Genomic DNA, 18,436 nt, shown 5'->3' with positions numbered 1-18,436 from the left:
AATTATATTAACAGCTACAGTGCTTTTGATTAGATAAGAAAAGTAAGATTAACTGCTAAATTCTATACATTGATTTTAGAAAAAAATTGTGAATCTTTTTTTCACTCACACGTTCTTTACAAATAGTGAGCTAAATTAATAATATACTTCCCTCCTGCCTGCCCTTCCTACTTAGAAAGAAGTACCACTATCACATAATTGCAATGAGAAGTTGCCTTGGTTGAGAAATAATTACTCTTGGCATGTTGAATTGTAGAACCAAAGGTGCAGGGTTAATTCATAAAAATAAAAAGATCTGTCCCAGGTCATGTAATAGATCTTCTGACAAGCAAAATCTGTGGGGAAGGCAGATTCACCTAACAGTCGGGTTACTAACTTAACAACTGCAGCGATTCACTTAACAACTGTGCAAGAAATGTTGTAAAATGGGGCAAAAGTTACTTAACCAGTGTTTCACTTAACATCAAAAAATTTGGACTCAGTTGTGATCATAAATCAAGGATTGCCTATAATACTTTTATTATACAATCAACACCATCAAACAATAATATTTGCTTATCCCAGGTCCTTGGGAATGACTTGATAATCAATAAATATGCCAAATCCAGTCGACATCTGGCTGACCATGTGATGAACCATAATAATAATATAAGCATATATATGTCCAACTCCCAGCAACAGTGTTGTAGAGTCACTGCAACAATGAGATGGACAGCATACGCATTTAATAGGCAACCAAATTCTGGATGGAAATATGGCATTTTTGTACCATTTTGCATCATAACCAGATTGATTTATGTATTTATAGGAACAAATTTCTGATTGGCCTCTTGTATTCAGTTTCCAGGCCCAAGCAACATATCTGTTAGCTTCTCTGGCTTAACTTTGATAAAATAGTGTTAAAGCAGACATTTTCATTCTTCGGCTCCACATTTGTTTTTGTAGAAACCACAACAGCAGAATAAGCAAGATTTTTGTATACACGTAGCATTTCCCTGTACTTACATTTGTTTGTACCCAGTTTGGGAGCTAAGGAGCCTTCCAAGTCATTTATTGCCTCCTGGTACTGCATGGACAGGACCCTCCAGCTGTTTTGGCAAGGATTTTGTGAAGTGGCTTGACATTACCTCCTTATTTGGGCTTAGAGAGAGTGACCTGCCTAGGTCTCTGTGTGGTCTCTCAGTTTCTAGCCTAGTGCTTTAACCATTGCACCAAACTGACCCACTCCTGTAGTGTCTAAAAGTCATCATAAAGTCTCAATTTATATTGGTGACATATACCTTGCAAGACAGAAAGGATTCTGAAGAATTCCGCTCCCCAACTTCATATTGTATCTTACAGGATCATATTTCATATCATCCTAAAGATTTATTGGCATAGAAGATTGGCTTTTTAAAGTGAGTACTATAGTGAGGGAAAAGTGATGGAAAGCCTCATTTTGGAAAAGAAAGATTGCTTGTGGTCCTCTTGGATTGGCTAATGTTACAATGCTACAAATCAAACCTCAGGCAATGTGAATTGACAATGGCATCATTTGATTACCTATAAAAACTTACAGCATGATGGATGGCAGTAGAAGAGCATGGGAGAAATACTGTGCTATACAGCTTGATACTTCAGTTTGTTAGTGAATGAGGTCAATTTGTGGTACAGATTTATGCAACTATTTCTGGCAACTGATTGGAAATTATGCTTTCAATTACAATAGAGCTGGAAGGGACTTTGGAGGTCTTCTAGTTCAACCCCTGCTCAAGCAGGAAACTCTATACCAGGGGTCGCCAACCTTTTGGACCTCAGGGACCACCAAACTCATAATTTTAAATCCCGTGGACTACTAATATGAATTTTGACTGACGGTGACTTGCTGATGTTAGTGGGAAAGTCAGTCCCATATTCCATAGCTGCAGTAGTCACATCCTGGAGCAGCTGCTCCTCCACCTGGGTGCACTGGCCTGCCATGGACTGGAGGAGCTGCTCTGGGATGACCAAAGGGCCAGTCCTGTGACTACTGCAGCTCTGGAATATGGGACTGACTTTCCCACCACTGGAAAGTCACCCTGGGGCAAATTTCCCTCCCCTGCCGTTGGTCTTACCTTCCAGTTCCAGCTCAGGTGGCTCTACTCAAGATAAGATTTGCGCTTGGCTGAAGGGTGGGGGCCATCGGGTGGGCAGGCCATGTGGCTGGCACAGCTTTGTGTTCCTGTGCAGCCTGGTTTAATTGCTTTGGGGGAGTGCTTTGAGGGGGACATTTCTCTGAGGACTACCAAAATTTTCTCACGGACCACCAGTGGTCCCTGTCCCACTGGTTGGCGACCACTGCTCTGTACCATTTCAAACAAGTGACTGTCCAGTCTCTTCTTAAAAACATCCAGTGATGAAACACAACTTCTGATGGCAAGTTACGAGTTAATCACGGGTTAATTGTCCTCACTGTTAGGAATATTCTCCTTAATTCCGGGTTGCGTCTCTCCTTGATTAGTTTCCATCCATTATTTCTTGTTCTGCCTCTGGTGCTTTGTAAAATAAGTTGACATCCTCCTTTCTGTGGCAGTCTCTCAAATATTGAAATACTGCTATCATGTCCCCCCAGTCCTTCTTTTCTCCAGACTAGCCAAATTCAAATTCTGCAACCATTCTTCATATGTTTTAGTCTCCAGGCCTTTAATCATCTTAGTTGTTCTTCTTTGCACTTTTCCCCAAAGTCTCAACATCTTTTTTGTAATGTGGTAACCAAAACTGGATGCAGAATTCCAGGTATGGTCTTACTAAAGCTTTATAAAGCAGTACTAATATATCACGTGATTTTGATTCCATTGCTCTGTTTATGCAACCAAGGATTGTATTAGCTTTTTTTGGCTGCTGTCGCATACTGCTGGCTCATATTTAACTGATTGTCCACAAAGACTCCAAGATCCCTCTCACAGTTACTGTTTTTCAGTCAGGTTTCACCTAATTTGTACTTGTCTTTCATGCCTAAAACCTTACTTTTCTCCACATTAAATGTCATATTGTAGGATAAGGACAATTGTTCAAGTCTGTCAAGAGTTTTTGGGATCCCGAGCTTGTCTTCTGGGGTGTTGGCTATTCCTACCAGCTTAGTGTCATTTGCAAGTTTAGCTTGTGATCTACTTTCTTGAATGCTTTGCTGAAGTCTATGTCAACAGTGTTTCGTTGATCTACTAATTTAGTCACTTTATCAAAAAATGAAATAAGATTGATTTGGCATCTATTTTTTCACAAACCTGTGCTGGCTTTTAATTATAAGTTCATTGGTTTCTAGATGTTTGCAGAAAGGTTTTTTGATTATCTTTTCCAGTATCTTTCCAGGTGTTGGTGTTAGGCTGATTGGTTTTCAGTTTCCTGGGTCTCTCTCTCTCTCTCTCTCTCTCTCTCTCTCGCTCTGTGTGTGTGTGTGTGTGTGTGTGTGTGTGTGTGTTTGAAAATGGGAACCACACCAGCTCTTTTCCAATCCTCAGGTAATTCCCCAGTTCCAGGATTTTTGAATGGTTTTGAGGTAACATCTGCCAGATCCTTTAGAACTCCGTCCAATTGATAATCTGTCCAATTGATTTATATTCATCAAGATAAGATAAAGTCAGTGGTGTCAAACTCGATTTCATTGAGGGCTGGTTGTGGCTGTGGCTAGGGTGGGTCTGGCCATAGTGGGCATGACATAGGACTTGTGTTGGGGGCATCTGTGGTGGCCAAGTGCTAAGGCAGGACTTCCCTGAGACCCACCCTCACTCTTCTAATCTTCCTTCCTTCCTTCCTTCCTTCCTTCCTTCCTTCCTTCCTTCCTTCCTTCCTTCCTTCCTTCCTTCCTTCCTTCCTTCCTTCCTTCCTTTTCTTCTTCCTTTCCTCTTCATTCTCCTTTCTTGCTCTCTTCCCATCTTTCCTTTTCTTTCTTCTTCTTCCTCTTCCTCTTTTCCTATCCCTTCTTGCATGCCCAAACATAAAAGGGAAAATATTTCTCCTTTTGTTTTGTTTTTAGTTTGTTTTTGATAGCCCTCTGCCCGCAAAAACTGAGCCTGGGGGGGGGGGCTGCAATGGCCTCCTGCAGCCCTTTGCCGCAAAGACGGAGTGTAGGGTGCATGCGCAGCCCCCCGTGCCCCATTTTTGGTCGTGACGGCCTCCTGCAGCCTTCTGCCAGTAAAAAGGGAGCATGGGATGCGTACCTGACCCCCCCACACCCCATTTTCAGCCACGAGGGCCTCCTGCAACCCTTTGCAGTGAAAATGGAACGTGTGTGCTCCCCACACTTGTTTTCACTGGGAGAGGCACTGCAGGCCGATCCTTTGCTGTTTCCTGGCCAGCTGAGTTTGACACTCCTGAGATAAGTGTTCTCTAACCATTTTCTTGCTTATTTTAATTTTTTATTTCTAGTCTGTCTTTTATAGTTAGGTTTTTGGTAGGTTGGGCTATAGTTTCTTTTTGTGTGAAGACTGATGCAAAGAATAAGTTAAGCAGTTCTGCTTTCTCCTTACTGTCCATTACTTCCTTGCCATCTTCTCTCTTACAGTAAGTGCACTATTGTTTCCTTGACTTTTTTCATGCTTTAACAGTGGGAGTATTAGCATCAGTATTGATGGTGATAGTGGACAGGAGTATTGTATACTTTATAAAATCCCAAAGCATTTTGCGGCCATCAACTTAGTTTTTATTGATTTGATTTGGGAAAAAACCCTCTGGTTTCTTTTCTTTAATAAAACCAAATTCTTTCTATATTCTTTCACATAACCATAAAAGGTTATTTATCAATTAACAAAGTGGGTCTTAAAAGTTTTTTCTCATAATCAGAAAGAATTTATTATGTACAAGTGTTTACTGTGGTCAGTTCATATCCTTCATTTTAGGTAACCAAAATGGCGATGGATCCTGCATAAACTCTGAAAGAACTGGAAAAAGTGAAGCATTAATGAGCCAGTATACAGCATATCTCTGAAGTCTAAAACTAGCATTCAGTGATATAATCCGTCTCGTTGCATCATATTTTCAAGATTTAAATATATTCAGAAGAGAGAGAGAATTAAGAGGTTAGAGAAGAGATGAAGTAAAGAAACACTTATTTCAGCCACAGCCTTCTCAACTCAACAGTGCCTGGACGGATGCTGTCACATTCTTTGCAATGATTCAGTGGTTAGAATGATCTTTGGTTCATAAGCTAAGAAAATCTTTGAAAGTAACATATTGAGAGGAAACTGAATCATTCCAGACTTACCACTTGTTTAATGCATTTTGTTTTTTGTTTTCCTGATTTTTCATCATTGTGATCCGGTAGTGAAATAATAGCAGATGTCTGGTGTATTCCCTTGGGTAGTTATTTTTTCTGTCATTCTGTTGACCATGCAACTCAAAAGAAATGTTGTAGTTTATGTATTTTTCACCTTTTACTGTTCTATTGAGAAAAATAGTAGAGGTAAAGGTGGATGGATCAGAAAGTGGCAGAGAGAAAGGCTTAATAATAGATGGATCAGAAAATGACAAAGAGAAAAGGGAATATTTTCTAGAGTTTTTAACAATCTACATATCCTGTTATTTTTCTAATCTGTTTGCAGGGAGTCTATAAATATATTAGCATTTTCTGTATATATATATATTAATATATTTTTTCATATATCAATGACAATCTTTTGATCAGATGAATATGTGACTTAGATATTGTTACGTGTTAATAGTAGGACTAAAGTCCTTGTAAAATATAGCTATGAAAATAGTATAGTATGCTATGATATAACATAGTAATTGAACTAATAGTTAAATGATATCTGAGTTGGGGCAGATGTTTGAAAGTAGCATTTGCCATATTATTGCGCTGGACATTGCAAATTTATTTTTAAAAAGTTCATTTAAAAAAACTTCCAAAGTAGCAAAATGTTGACTTTTTTTTTTTACACAAAATGCAGTATAATAGCATGGATAGAATGTATATTCAATTTCTGGATGATTGGCAAGGTATCAGCAAGGATTTTGATTCACAAATGTTTAGTAAACAAATGAAATGATCGATATACCTCCATTCTAATTATTCTGCTAAAGCAAATTAGGGGTTGTGGTTACACAATCTTAACCAAACAACACCAATATTTGTATTATTTGTTACCAGGTATACCAGGCAGAAAACACAACCAGATCAGCTTATTTTACTTTGTTGTAAGATGAAATTAACAGAATCTTGCAAGTCTGAAAGTATAATTCTCCTTCCCCATCTCTTTTGTCCCAGGAAATTAGGGAGGGTCTCTTCTGAACCTCTTGCTCCACCCTTATCCAGCTGAGGACATATTGTCTCTTATCTAATTTTTTCTCTAGGCACTTTCTCTGGGCAAGTCTCCCAAGGTCATTCCCACACACTGTACATTGAAGCATCTCCATCAGAGAAAGAAGTAAGAGTTGCAACCTAAACAGCCATCTTGTAAATGGAATTTGGAAGAGGAGGGTGGTGAAAGCATCTTAGAGAGAACTTTCCTTTGTACAGGCTGACAGTAAAGCTGACAGTATGGCACTTCTGAGTTTAGAATTATATTTGTCTCTTTTACAACTGATCTTCTAAAAATTTCTTCTAAACCACCACCCACCCACCCCCACCCACCCCAGTTAAAACTCTAATCATCAGGTATCCAATGATCAGCTGGTTCTCAACCCCTTGGAAAAAAATGATGAAAAAGATCAGGATGAGTGAAAAAAGAAGACAACTTGAGCAAACCTTGTCTTCTACCTCCATCACAAATTCATACTGTTTAGTTGCAAGAATGTTTACTAAAATATTTTGAGCAGTAAAATTACACATCTCTTCTCATTATAACATCTAGTTTGTTATCTGTCTTTTTCTTAACAAAGATACTTATGGTTTATGATAACATGTTGATGGATGTAAAAGTTTGCTCTGTGAAATAGTCATTTTGTATATGATATGTGCAGAAATGTAAAAACAGTGACTGGTGATTTTCGATTTATATTGAATCTTACACCTGATCTGACTCAGGTTTAAATTTATAAGACATACATCAAGAAGAAATCTGAATGTAAGGTTCATAGCAATTTTATAATATTATGTCTGTTCCAGCAGTTTATTTCATTTGATTCTTTCCATATGAAAGGGGAAAATCATTGTGATGCTATAGCCGTTTCTTTCTTTAGAAGTTGAATAATTTTTACCATGGGTATAGATTCTTTCAAATTTACATACATAAATCAAACTTATTGCATGTTCTTCTGATTCGTAGTGTCCTTAATATTGTATGATTAAAGATATTGCAATTTACTAACAAAAGATGCATTTTGAAGAGTAAAGGTCAGAGCAATACTTGAAGATTTCCATTGCCTGAAATGCCAAAAGTAATTTTAATCAGGCAGTTTTTCTAGGCCATCATCAAAGTGCTTTTCCTTTCATGATTGAAAAAAGCTTTACTGCTGATGTTTATAATTATGGTGTACCACCATCAAAATCTTTGTTCATCAAACTTCATTACAGTGATTTATTTGACATGCTGTAAGTCTAGTAATGCATAACAGGAATGAAACTATAGATGTACCAGCAAATTCATTAAGATATTGTAAGCCTTAATGCCAATATGTAGACCAAAAAAAATAAATTATCTAGTTTTATCTATTAGCTTTATAGTTTCTTTGCTGTTGATCAATTCCATAAAAAACATAGTCAACATTTCCAAACAAATGAGTAATTCTGTAACAGCTTTCTTATATTCAGCTGGATGGCTGAATATAATATAATGGAGAAATACTACATGCAAAGAAACAGTTTCTTTTCCTATGTGGTCGCAATGTAGTAAACATGATCATATGTGTTTCTAATTTATGGTGAAGAAACAGAAAATAAATCCTTGTCAATCTCAACACAAAACCTTCTGCAACTGATTTTTGCAATGTTTGTGTTCATTGAATTCAAAGTAGTTATTTGGACAATTAGTGGTTATATTTGTTTAAATCTTGAGAAGGCATTTCCACCTGTTCTTTTGTTTTGTTATTATTTATTAAGGTAACTTTTGGCTTATATCTATTGATTCTACTAGCCGAATGTATTTGCACACAGTATATATTTTAGCGTGGTGACTTTGCTGTAACATTTCTTATATTACAATGTGACTTACTATGTTTCCATCTGGAAGATTCAAATAGATTAACACTACATTGTACTATGCATTGGTCAAATCACTGAAATCTTACCTAAAGATTTGTGTGAGATTTGCCAATTCTCTAAATCAGTGTTTCCCAAACCTGGGAAATTACCCAAAATTAGGTAAAAGTGGTTTTTCTTTCGGTAATGTCAGTAAACATCAATAAAACCCATTATCCAATCACTACAGAGACATTTAAATAGGGAGTTTTTAATAAGTGGTGAAAAGGACTTTCTGCTACGCAATTTTGGATAATAAAGGAAAAACTTTGGGAAGTGCTACAGAGTTATCTTAACTTTTTAATGACAACATTGAGGTTGAATTCTTTTTGTGGATACTGGTAGAAAGCTCTCTGTCTTAGAAAGAAAAACATCTGGAGCTCTCAAATTGACCCCATTTCATTTGTTCCAAGGGACAGATGTGATGTTGAGTATTTGGAGAATTGCCTTTTTTTAAACCCTGTTTTCCATTTTGTTCAATTTATTTATTATTGTTTCCTTGGCAGTTGTGTGGCTTGCTTTTTGTGGTTTTGTCAGCTGCTATATAGATCTCTTCCCAGAACCAGCTATTGAATATATCTCTTGCAGTGGCATTAATTTTATATTAAAAATGTTTTGTGCCATATATTTAAATAATTAAGAAGTCAGGTTTTTTTCCAAAACTCTTTTCTTTCATTTTAGAAAAAACTTATCTGTCCATACTACCACATAATATGGAGATTTCTTTCTTTGTCAACAGAACGGTAGATATTTTTGATTGATTTCTAATTAATTAGAATAAGAAATATTATACCAAAATTTAGTAGCCAGGTGAAAATCAATTTAGGTAAGTTCTTTTTCACCCAGACACTCTGATGTTAAATTCTGACTGCACAAATCTGCAAACTACCAATCATTATTTTACTCTATAATTTATTGTTGGATGATATTTTACCACTACTAAATCCAGTGCTTGATCTAATCTGGAAATTATCTTATCCAAAGATCTTTCTATTATAAAACAGCTCACAGCACAATGTTAAAGTGCTGAGATTTTGTAATAGAAACTCTGGCTAACAATGAGAACTATCGCAAAAACATTCAAAGAATGCCAGTCTCTTTTATGCATAATATATCATTTCCAAATTATATTGGAGCATTAGAAACCTTTATCTTCATCTGAGCTTCATTTGGATTTAATAAGAAGAACAAAATATTGAAGCCCATTCAGACACATAAATAGTTGGCAAGGAGGCAATTACGGGAAAAGTGTATACTGTGAAGAAAAATTGGTTTTATTCATCATTGTTTCCTTTTCTGAGAGCTTTGTATTAACTTATTATATTTAGTATGGGAAAAAATGCTGTCCTTCAGTCCAAAAGGAATTTGTTCCCATTAAAGGTAACATTTAATGCACTCAAACCAAAGGTGTTAGAGTTATTTTGCAAGAAAGCATGTATAGTTTGGCTTAGAATTATTATCTGCATTAAGATTGCAGAAATGTAGAACCAAGAATTCTTGATTTTTAGTTCTTTCTTAAGATATGGATGTCCTTGGTATAGTCACACAATATTTTTACATCTGTGTGCACTGTACAAGTTCAAAGTGCCCTGCGTTGTGTTTTATTTTTTTAAAACAATGTAAGCCTGTTTTCCTTGATGATACTGGTATTATCAAGCATTCCTGTGATACTCAGTTCTGTGGGCCAAGCAGTTTGTTTGTTTATTTATTTGTCAAACATGTACAAGATAACAAGTATAGGTATGAACATAAACATGAACAAAGGAAGTAAATACAAATAAATACTTACGCACACTCTTTAAGGACCTCTTAAGAATGGGGTGAGGTCCATGGTAGACAATTTGAGGTTGAAGCTGTGAGGGGTTAAAGCTGTAACAACGGAGTCGGGTAGGGTGTTCTAGGAATTGACTACACTGTTGCTGAAGTCGTATTTTCTGCAATCGAGTTTGGAGCGGTTTACCTTGAGTTTGTATCGGTTGTTTGCCCGTGTATTATTGTGATTGAAGCTGAATAAGTCTTTGGCGGGCAAGATGCTACAGCAGACAATTTTGTGAATGATGTCTAGATTGGACCGCAGGTGACGCAGTTCAAGATTGTCCAAGCCCAAAATTTCAATTAATTGCAGCTGTTGAATAGAAAATAATCAAGAGGTCCTTACCAAGCAGCAACTGAAAGAAAGAGAAGGGACCCATTTCCCATTTGGCAGTATTTGATAGGACTGCTGTACTTCGTTTTTGCTGTAAAAGGTTTCCTCAGAAAATTTTATTATCAGTTCACTGCATAAACATATGGAACCATGTTTTCTCCAAAGCAGGTTTGTTCCTGCCTCACCTTTATTCCTTGTTATATTTACTGTATGGAATAACTTATTACCTCTGATTGAGTTCCTCTGAATATTGTATTTTCTCTACTTACTCCTCCTTTGGACTCTGCTGATTAAGTCTACATTAGGGGTCTCCAAACTTGGCAACTTTAAGACTTGTGGACTTCAGTTCCTAGAATTCCCTAGTGAATTCCTGGCTGAGGAATTCTGGGAGTTGAAGTCCACAAGTCTTAAAGTTGCCAAGTTTGGTAACCCTTGGTCTGACTCTATAACATTATAGTGTCTGGTGGTTTATTGACGTGGGGTGGGGTAATTATCCATTGAAATGTTTCTTAGCATGGAAGCAGCCAATAACAGGGAATAATGGAAAGTGGCCTCCACATAATTGCAATTCACTTCTATTCATAATTCTAGAATCTAGGAGTTGAAAGGTATAATCAGAGGTCTGCTCTTCCTCCAAATATATGGCTAGAATATTGTTTCCAGTTGTTCAGCTGATGTTAATGAACCCCTTTCCTGCCAGTTATACATATTGTATAGTGAGAGAACAATTGGATGTCGTTTTCTTTAGAAAGAACATACAGTGTTTTTACCATTCTTTGGCAGTAATTTCAAAGTGAAACTGTTGTCGTCTTTTTTCTGCTCAGTGTCAGACTATGCTCAGAAAAGTATCACAAAAGAGAGGTTCTGCTTCATTACTTATTTTTCTTCTACATTTTAAAGCTATGACCTTGTCTATGCATCACAGATTCCTGTGTGTGTCAGAGCTTGGGGTGGTTTTCCAATATCAGTAGTGGCTGCGTCTATGTGACTTCTCTGCATGAGAAGTAATGTTCGTGTGATAGAAACATATATAAATATAAATATATAAATAAATAATTCTTAATTTAACAAACTAGTATCAGAAATCTCAAAGGTGCTTTTTCAAGAGGCAACTAGATCCATAGATATTTAGCTATGCACTTTGGGAATGAACACCCTTCGAATGGTATGGGAGTATGAATGTAGTATCAGAATAATTTCAGTTACATAAATTAGGGATAATTTGTTCTAAAAAATGGGATTTGGATCCAAGCTGTAATACTGGAATTTGGACCACATTAAATGTTTACCAATTATATTGCTAACTGACTAAAGATAGTAAAGCAGGATAATAAACTGCTCTCTGATAGACATGCACACTCAATTTGGTGTTCATTGCATGCAATATTAGCCAAGTTATTCTGGCAGCCAAGGATAGAATTTTCTAGCCATACAAAAGTGCAATAAATTAAATAGTGTACAGCTAAATGATATACTCTTTCAGAAATCTGATGTTTAAGGATGTTGTCTCACTTTGTTCAATAAACCAACTCTGGATGACCAGATTATTCTCTATTGCTATACAGGGATGTCCCATACAATTCTATATAGGGATGGCTATACAGGGATGTCCCATACAGTTCCTTCTCTGTGTACCCACAGTAGCAGCTTTTCTGGAGCACCCAAAGCTTGTGGAAATATTTATGGGACTTCAGATAGAAGGGGCTACATGTCCAGATGAAATCAGACAGCATGATTGGTGATGATGTGTACTGGGAGTTTAACAGGGGATCCATACGTTTGTCATCTTGGCATTTAAAAAAAGTGTGTGATCTTGGTTCTGTATGTTCAAGCTTAAAAGTTTGGAAGTGATAAAGGTTATTAATTTTTTAATTCTTTTATTTTAAGATTTATTGTTCACATTTCTAGATAGATGTGCCAATTTAAGTTGAGGAAATTGGTTCCTTTCTGGGGGGGAAAGGAACTCATTTTTACCGCAATGGCTTTTTTGTTGACTAAATGACATATTGTACAGCATGATATATGCAAAGCCTAGAGCTTTGAAAAATTAACAAACTAATAAAACAAAATGCTGGATTTTACAGACTGGTACTGAACAACTTATTTAATTTTCTTGTGAATCAGTGATTCTTAATTTAAAATCCTGAATAGCAGAAAATTAACACACACAAATAATTTTATTAAAGTTTTTAATAAACATAGTAAAAACTAATTCAAATTAAACTAAAAGAAGTTCAGATTGCAGAAAAAAGAAATAGAAAAAATATGAATTGGTAAATAAAAAAATATATACAAAGAAATGCTGTTCATAACAATAAGTATAAACAATTTTAGTAACATCATTTTCTCTCAAACTTTAATAACTTATCATCACCTCTTAAAATACAACAAATTATGCTGGATAGATTTCACTCCCAGATTCATAATATTGCCATTCATCGTATTCTTAATCTTACCACAATGATGTCTCTTTTCCTTCAGAGATTCCTAGTTTACCATGAATCCTCACTGAAAGTCATTAATTCACAGACACATGATTTCATTGTCGATGAGACAAGATTAATTGAAGACATAGATCACTGCATCGTAGAATGGTTGCATCTGTAAAAATGGTGTTTGATGTCCACATTGAAAATACTTTTTTCATTATTTAATTTTCTCCCCTTTTTAACTCATATAGTCCTTTTTATATCATAAACAAAAAACGGTGGTTACTCAAACAAATTTGTATTTATCATCGCTGTTATTTAAACTTAGCATTTTAATATAACACTGTTGCATTCTGTAAAAGAAATCTCTTATCCCATCTCACTAGTTTTTATTATGTTGAAAGGCTGTGTATGTATCCAGCTCTGTGGTGAACATAATTTATGACTTCACTCCAAAGTAGCTATTCACCTATCCTAACTAGCCAGGAATGCATTATCTGCATGGTTTATAAACAGTCTTTTTTAAGAAAGGAAAATTTTTATTTTCTCTTAGACTAATAAACAGGTACTTGTCTGTTGTGGAAAGACAAACTGGAAATGTAAGAGCAAGACAAGTGCTGATTGCTCTGATGGATGATTTGATTTATTTCAAATCAGTCTCATGTAAAGCCTCATTCTGAAAGGATACTGTCACTTGTAGCTGTCAGTTAAAAAGTAGCTATCTTTAAACATGTTGTAGGTGCATTGTGTATGATGTCTCAAAATAGTAAGAATAAGCAAATGACTTAATTTGGCAGATGCCACAAAAGCCACAAAGCCTCTAGGGATAGTTAGGCAAATATTTCAAACCCATATTTGTTTGGAATGTGAGTCATTAGTTTTAAGTGACATTCATTACCACTATTTGTTCATTGTTCTTAATTGGGTAAATTCCTAAAATACAAACTCTGTTTGAATTGGTTGCCCTTTCCACCCAACCTTTGCAATTTCACTGTAAAGTTCCATTGTTGAATTTTATCTTGTACTTCGACTCATTTATTGGATTTATGTTTTTATTTTAATCTTGGCATAATTAAGGGTCTTAAACCCAGGGCATAATCCATTTGGTAATATTGTTAAAATCATGCTAATTTTCCTATTATATAATTAGGGAATTGGATAGCCTTTGAGAATAAGTAATTAGTGTTTCATGCAATACAGTAAGTATATGTTGGTTTTTACAGTTAAGAAAATGTTGGTTTTCGCAAAAGTGCAGTATGTGTTCACATGACTGTGGGGTGCTCCAAATGATTACAAATGCATGTAGTTGCTGACTGCCTGAAATGTAGTCATGTGACCTCATGAATTTTGAATTTGGGTTGTAAGTACAGTATCCACCAGGGAGGTCCATCATAGTTTTGACCACTTGCTAAGCAATTGGTCATAAATTGAGGACTACCTGGAAACACCACCATTAGCCATTTTAATCTGAAGACAGACCCAAGAATAGAAAGAACTCTTTCTACAAATAAGAAATCAGAAGTTTGTGTTGAAACAGGAAGGGAATGAAATACAAAGTAATGGCTTCACTTCAGAAAGAGTAATAATTATAAGTGGAAGAATACCAGCCAGAGTGCAAAGTAGATGACAGTAATCTGCACTGCAATATTGAGAACATATTTTAGGAACCTGAAAGTCCCCTGAATTTATCCTGTTGGGAGTGTGATTGGATTTATTTATTTACACTCACATTTTTTTGCATGAGATATTATTAGTACCTTTACTTTAAATGAGAAAGCTGGCTAGTTGTAACTATTTATTCAATAACTTCCTTGTATTCTTAGTTGCCAGTAGTTCCAACAGTGTTTCACTTTCTTGAATTAAAATTACGTGATGAAGCAAATGGTTGCAATCATTCTGCAGTAGTCTTGCTCATAGGAATGGGTGATATCAATAAACCAAGTGTATTTGGTTCAAAGCTGATTAGACTTAATCAAGAATTTGACATAACCTCCCTAGGAAACTATAGTAAATTAGCAGTGATAAAGTCAGATTTCAAAATCAAGAGTGAGACTGAGAATGCTAAATTTCAGTAATCTTCCATTTCTATGTGGAATACCTTAACATTCACAAGGAGGAAAACTATTTATATGAAGTACCTTTATACATCTAAGACATATATATTGGAAATATGAACACCAAGGGGGAACTTTATCATTCTTGGTGGACATATAGAACAGCTAAAAGTTTGGATTCAATTATGTATATTAATTTATAAGATCTTAAAGATTAATGTACAGTTGACACCAGAGATATTCCTTATGGGGCTGCTAAGCAAACAGCTTAGCTGTCCCAAAAACTCATGGAAAAAACCTTCATGGAACTTCATTTCTGTATATGACAACAGCAGTAAAACTTTTAGATGCACAACAATGGAAAGATTTGACACTACTCACAATGGACGACAAAATTGACAACTTTGATTAAAAAAAGACATTGATAATTTTACGGCTCATTGGAAACCCCCTTTGGACTTTTTTCATGAAAACAGAAAAAAAGAAATTATAAGTGACAAATGGTAGACAACAGAAAAATGAAACTTATGGTGATGTCTGCTGTAAAAGAAAATCATAAGTCATTTCCCTACATTTCTTTTTCTTTCTGCACTATGGCTTTTACTTTTTTATTCTTTTTTTCTTTCTTTCTTATTTTATTTTAATTATTAGTTTCTGTTAGTTTTTATTTCTTTATTTGAAAATCTAATAGTTATTTAAGCAAAAAAAGAAAATTACTCATTATTCCAATAGAATATAATTAGTATAGAATATACAAAAATAAATTCTATATAAATTGATAAGTCAAAAGAACAATTTGATTTTGCTAATATCTAAAAACTAACAATGTAAAATTGGAATTTTCTTCAAATAGAATCAAATATTGGAATATAATTCTTTTCTGTATGTTATTGTGCTACTCCAAGCCTATAATAAACATTGATTTATCTGTTAGTACACTTTATAGTTTAAAAGCTGTTCTCTTGAAATCTTTAAAATAAGAAACTTAATTCCAAAGCTGTACAATTCCCCATGTCATTTGCAGCTGTGATTAAAAGACTTATTATCATTAACTGTAAACAAATAAAATTCTTGTTTAAATCATAAAATATTTTAATCTGACTTTCTTTTTTAATTAGTTTTCTTCTAATTAATATTGGTATACACTAAATATATTGAAATCCTTTTTAAAAATAGTTTGCCTTTTTAGTCAGAATTTTTTTTCATTATTAGAGCTTCCATATTGTGAACTCATTTTTAGGAAACGAATACATAGGTGAGATGACAGTATTTTATTTTTATTATTTTATTATTTTACTTCTGGTCTATTTATATTCCTTTCATTTTTCTTCCTTTTTATTATTGTAAGCTGCCTAGAGTAATCCCACAGTGATATTGTGAGGAAGTAAATTTAACAAATAAATATTAGATTCTAATAAAGAGACTCAAATATTAAGATAAGGGTAATTGTCAGATTCTAAAATCATCATCTTTGGGTCCTGTGTAAAATATACTGAGCAGCAAGTGAAATTCTAAAATACTTCTCTGAGATTTGTAGAACAGAATAGAGCTGGAAGGCACTTTGGAGGTCTTCTAGTCCAGCCCCCTGCTCTGGCAGGACACCCTATAGTACTTCAACTTTGGATTTGATCTTTCAGTCCTCTTTTCTTCTAAGCAAGAACCACAGAGATGGTGAAGGTGCTGTCACTTTCTGAGGTTGGTTTGTTGGGCCCAAAGGACAGGGGATTTTAGGCATTGGGAATTTCTTTCAATCTTTATTCTTGCTACTTTAGAAAAAGGATCAAGATTTTCTATTTCAGCAGACCCTTTTGCGTTAATTGATACTTGATTTGGATTGTTTTCATAAGATGTTTATGCTTTTAATTTTTACTGTTAGTTGTCTGAGTAAAAGACAGTTCAAAATAAAACAGAAAACATTGGTGCATAGTGTGCTCATTCCTTTTGAAAAGAATCCTGTTAAGGCTGTAATGGTATCTGGAAAAAGCAATAATCATCATTCAGGGTAGATAAATCTTTTAAAACGGAATCACAATTAATGTGAAATGTTTTATTTTGTCTCCTGATTTCATTAAACCAGTTGTCAAAAGCAGATGGAATACGGTGGAGGGGAACCATGAGAGATACTTCAACTCTCTCAGTAAAGAGTTCATACTTATTTTTCTCTTTCACTTCTTCTTTTAACAGTGAATGGTGGCTACAGCCATTGTAATTTGATGTCTGACAATAACGTGGTGGACATGGAGATGGCAAATAGTTTGGGGCCTTTGTGTAGACAGAACCTGCTTTCCCACTCAGGAAACTCATTTGCCCGAGAACACCTGTTGCCGTGTGAAAGACTCCTCCAAGTTAGTCAGCTGAACATGTCTTGTGCAGATACCAGGTATTGCTTTCAGTTTTGTTTATCTTTCATGTACAACTATTTTTGAAGTTGTGACAGTTCCCCACTGAATATGGTTCCACATTTGCATATCGTGTCTTCACCAGCCTTTCAATTTGTTATAGTTACACCTTATACCTCAAATACACTTTGTTGTTGCAGTATAGTTCAACAGAAAAACATGGATGATTTAGCTACAATCCAAAATGAAAGTAATCCTTTAACTGGTAATTGGCACCTGCAACTCTGTTGTTGAACAATATGATTGTAAAACACAGTGTCATGTGACTGTGCCAACCTGATGGCAGTTGTGGCAGTGTACTTATGTTTGTTATGTGAATTTCATGCAGTTCCTATGGACACATGAGCACCATTTGCAATTTCTTGCTAACTTCTCCATTGACATTGTCAGAAGTCAGCAGTGATGGTTGCAAATGATGGCTAAAGCTGCAATTGTCATAATTATGAGACAATTGCCAAGCATCCAAATTGTGATCATATGACAGAGGGGACACGTTGACCACAACTATAAAGACCTGTCATAAGTCACCGTTGTTCAGCACCCTTGTAACTTTGACAGTCACTGAATGAATAGTTATTCAAGAATGACGACCTGCACTTTAAAGAGAACAGATTCAGTTCTTTGCCAAATAAATTTTTTTGATGGAACATCCCTTATCATGCCACCCATAATTCAAAATTCCTGATTAAAGTAGTAACCCATGTCCTAGGACAATCATCTCTATTATCATAGAATTATAGGGCTGGAAGGGACCTTAGAGATTTTCTAGTCCAAACTTCTGCCCTTGAAAAATTGGTATCAGGTAGCAGCCAAATCATATTTTGTTTTGGCTTACTGTGTTTTGTGAAGGCAGCCATTTTGACAAATTCCATAAACAAATTGTGGCATATTGCCATTTCTTTTGATTTTTGTAAACTAATTTAGGTCTTTAATTCTGGAAAACAGTTCTGCAGTGTTTTAGCAATGGCCCTTCCTATATTTGAATAATGCCATGGTATTTCAAGTTAATTAATTTCCTTCGTTGCTATAATATCTGGCGTGGTTTCCTAAAGCTAAATTAATATTGGCTAATCACTTGCTAAGATAGTAACTTAGTTAATGTAGAGATAAAACATCCCTTTCTTTTATCTTGCCTCTTTATGTAATATAATATATGTTGGGGTCTCTTGAGACTTATGAGGGGAGCTAGAATATCTTTCATATTTTTCTCCAGAGTTAAGTACGGCTTATACAGAGCATGATTTCTATGTATTCAAATTGATCTTTAACTTTTCCCA

At 35.2% G+C, this 18,436-nt stretch overlaps 1 protein-coding gene across 4 annotated transcripts in view; it reads left to right on the top strand.

Moving 5' to 3' along the window:
• Positions 1–18,436, top strand: part of GLIS1 (GLIS family zinc finger 1) — a 210,237-nt gene that overhangs the window by 57,913 nt on the left and 133,888 nt on the right. For all 4 annotated transcript variants that reach the window (XM_087929939.1, XM_026707118.2, XM_087929938.1 and 1 more), the window contains exon 3: positions 16,945–17,140. In XM_087929939.1, coding sequence (XP_087786065.1) covers positions 16,945–17,140 — 196 coding nt within the window. The remainder of the gene's footprint in view (positions 1–16,944; positions 17,141–18,436) is intronic.

Source organism: Pseudonaja textilis, chromosome 3 (assembly GCF_049901715.1).
Source record: "Pseudonaja textilis isolate UNSWEBS1 chromosome 3, rPseTex1.2, whole genome shotgun sequence".
NCBI classification, from domain to species: domain Eukaryota; kingdom Metazoa; phylum Chordata; class Lepidosauria; order Squamata; family Elapidae; genus Pseudonaja; species Pseudonaja textilis.
The sequence above is the reverse complement of the archived record's forward strand: the minus strand, read 5'-3'. Positions and strand labels throughout refer to the sequence as shown.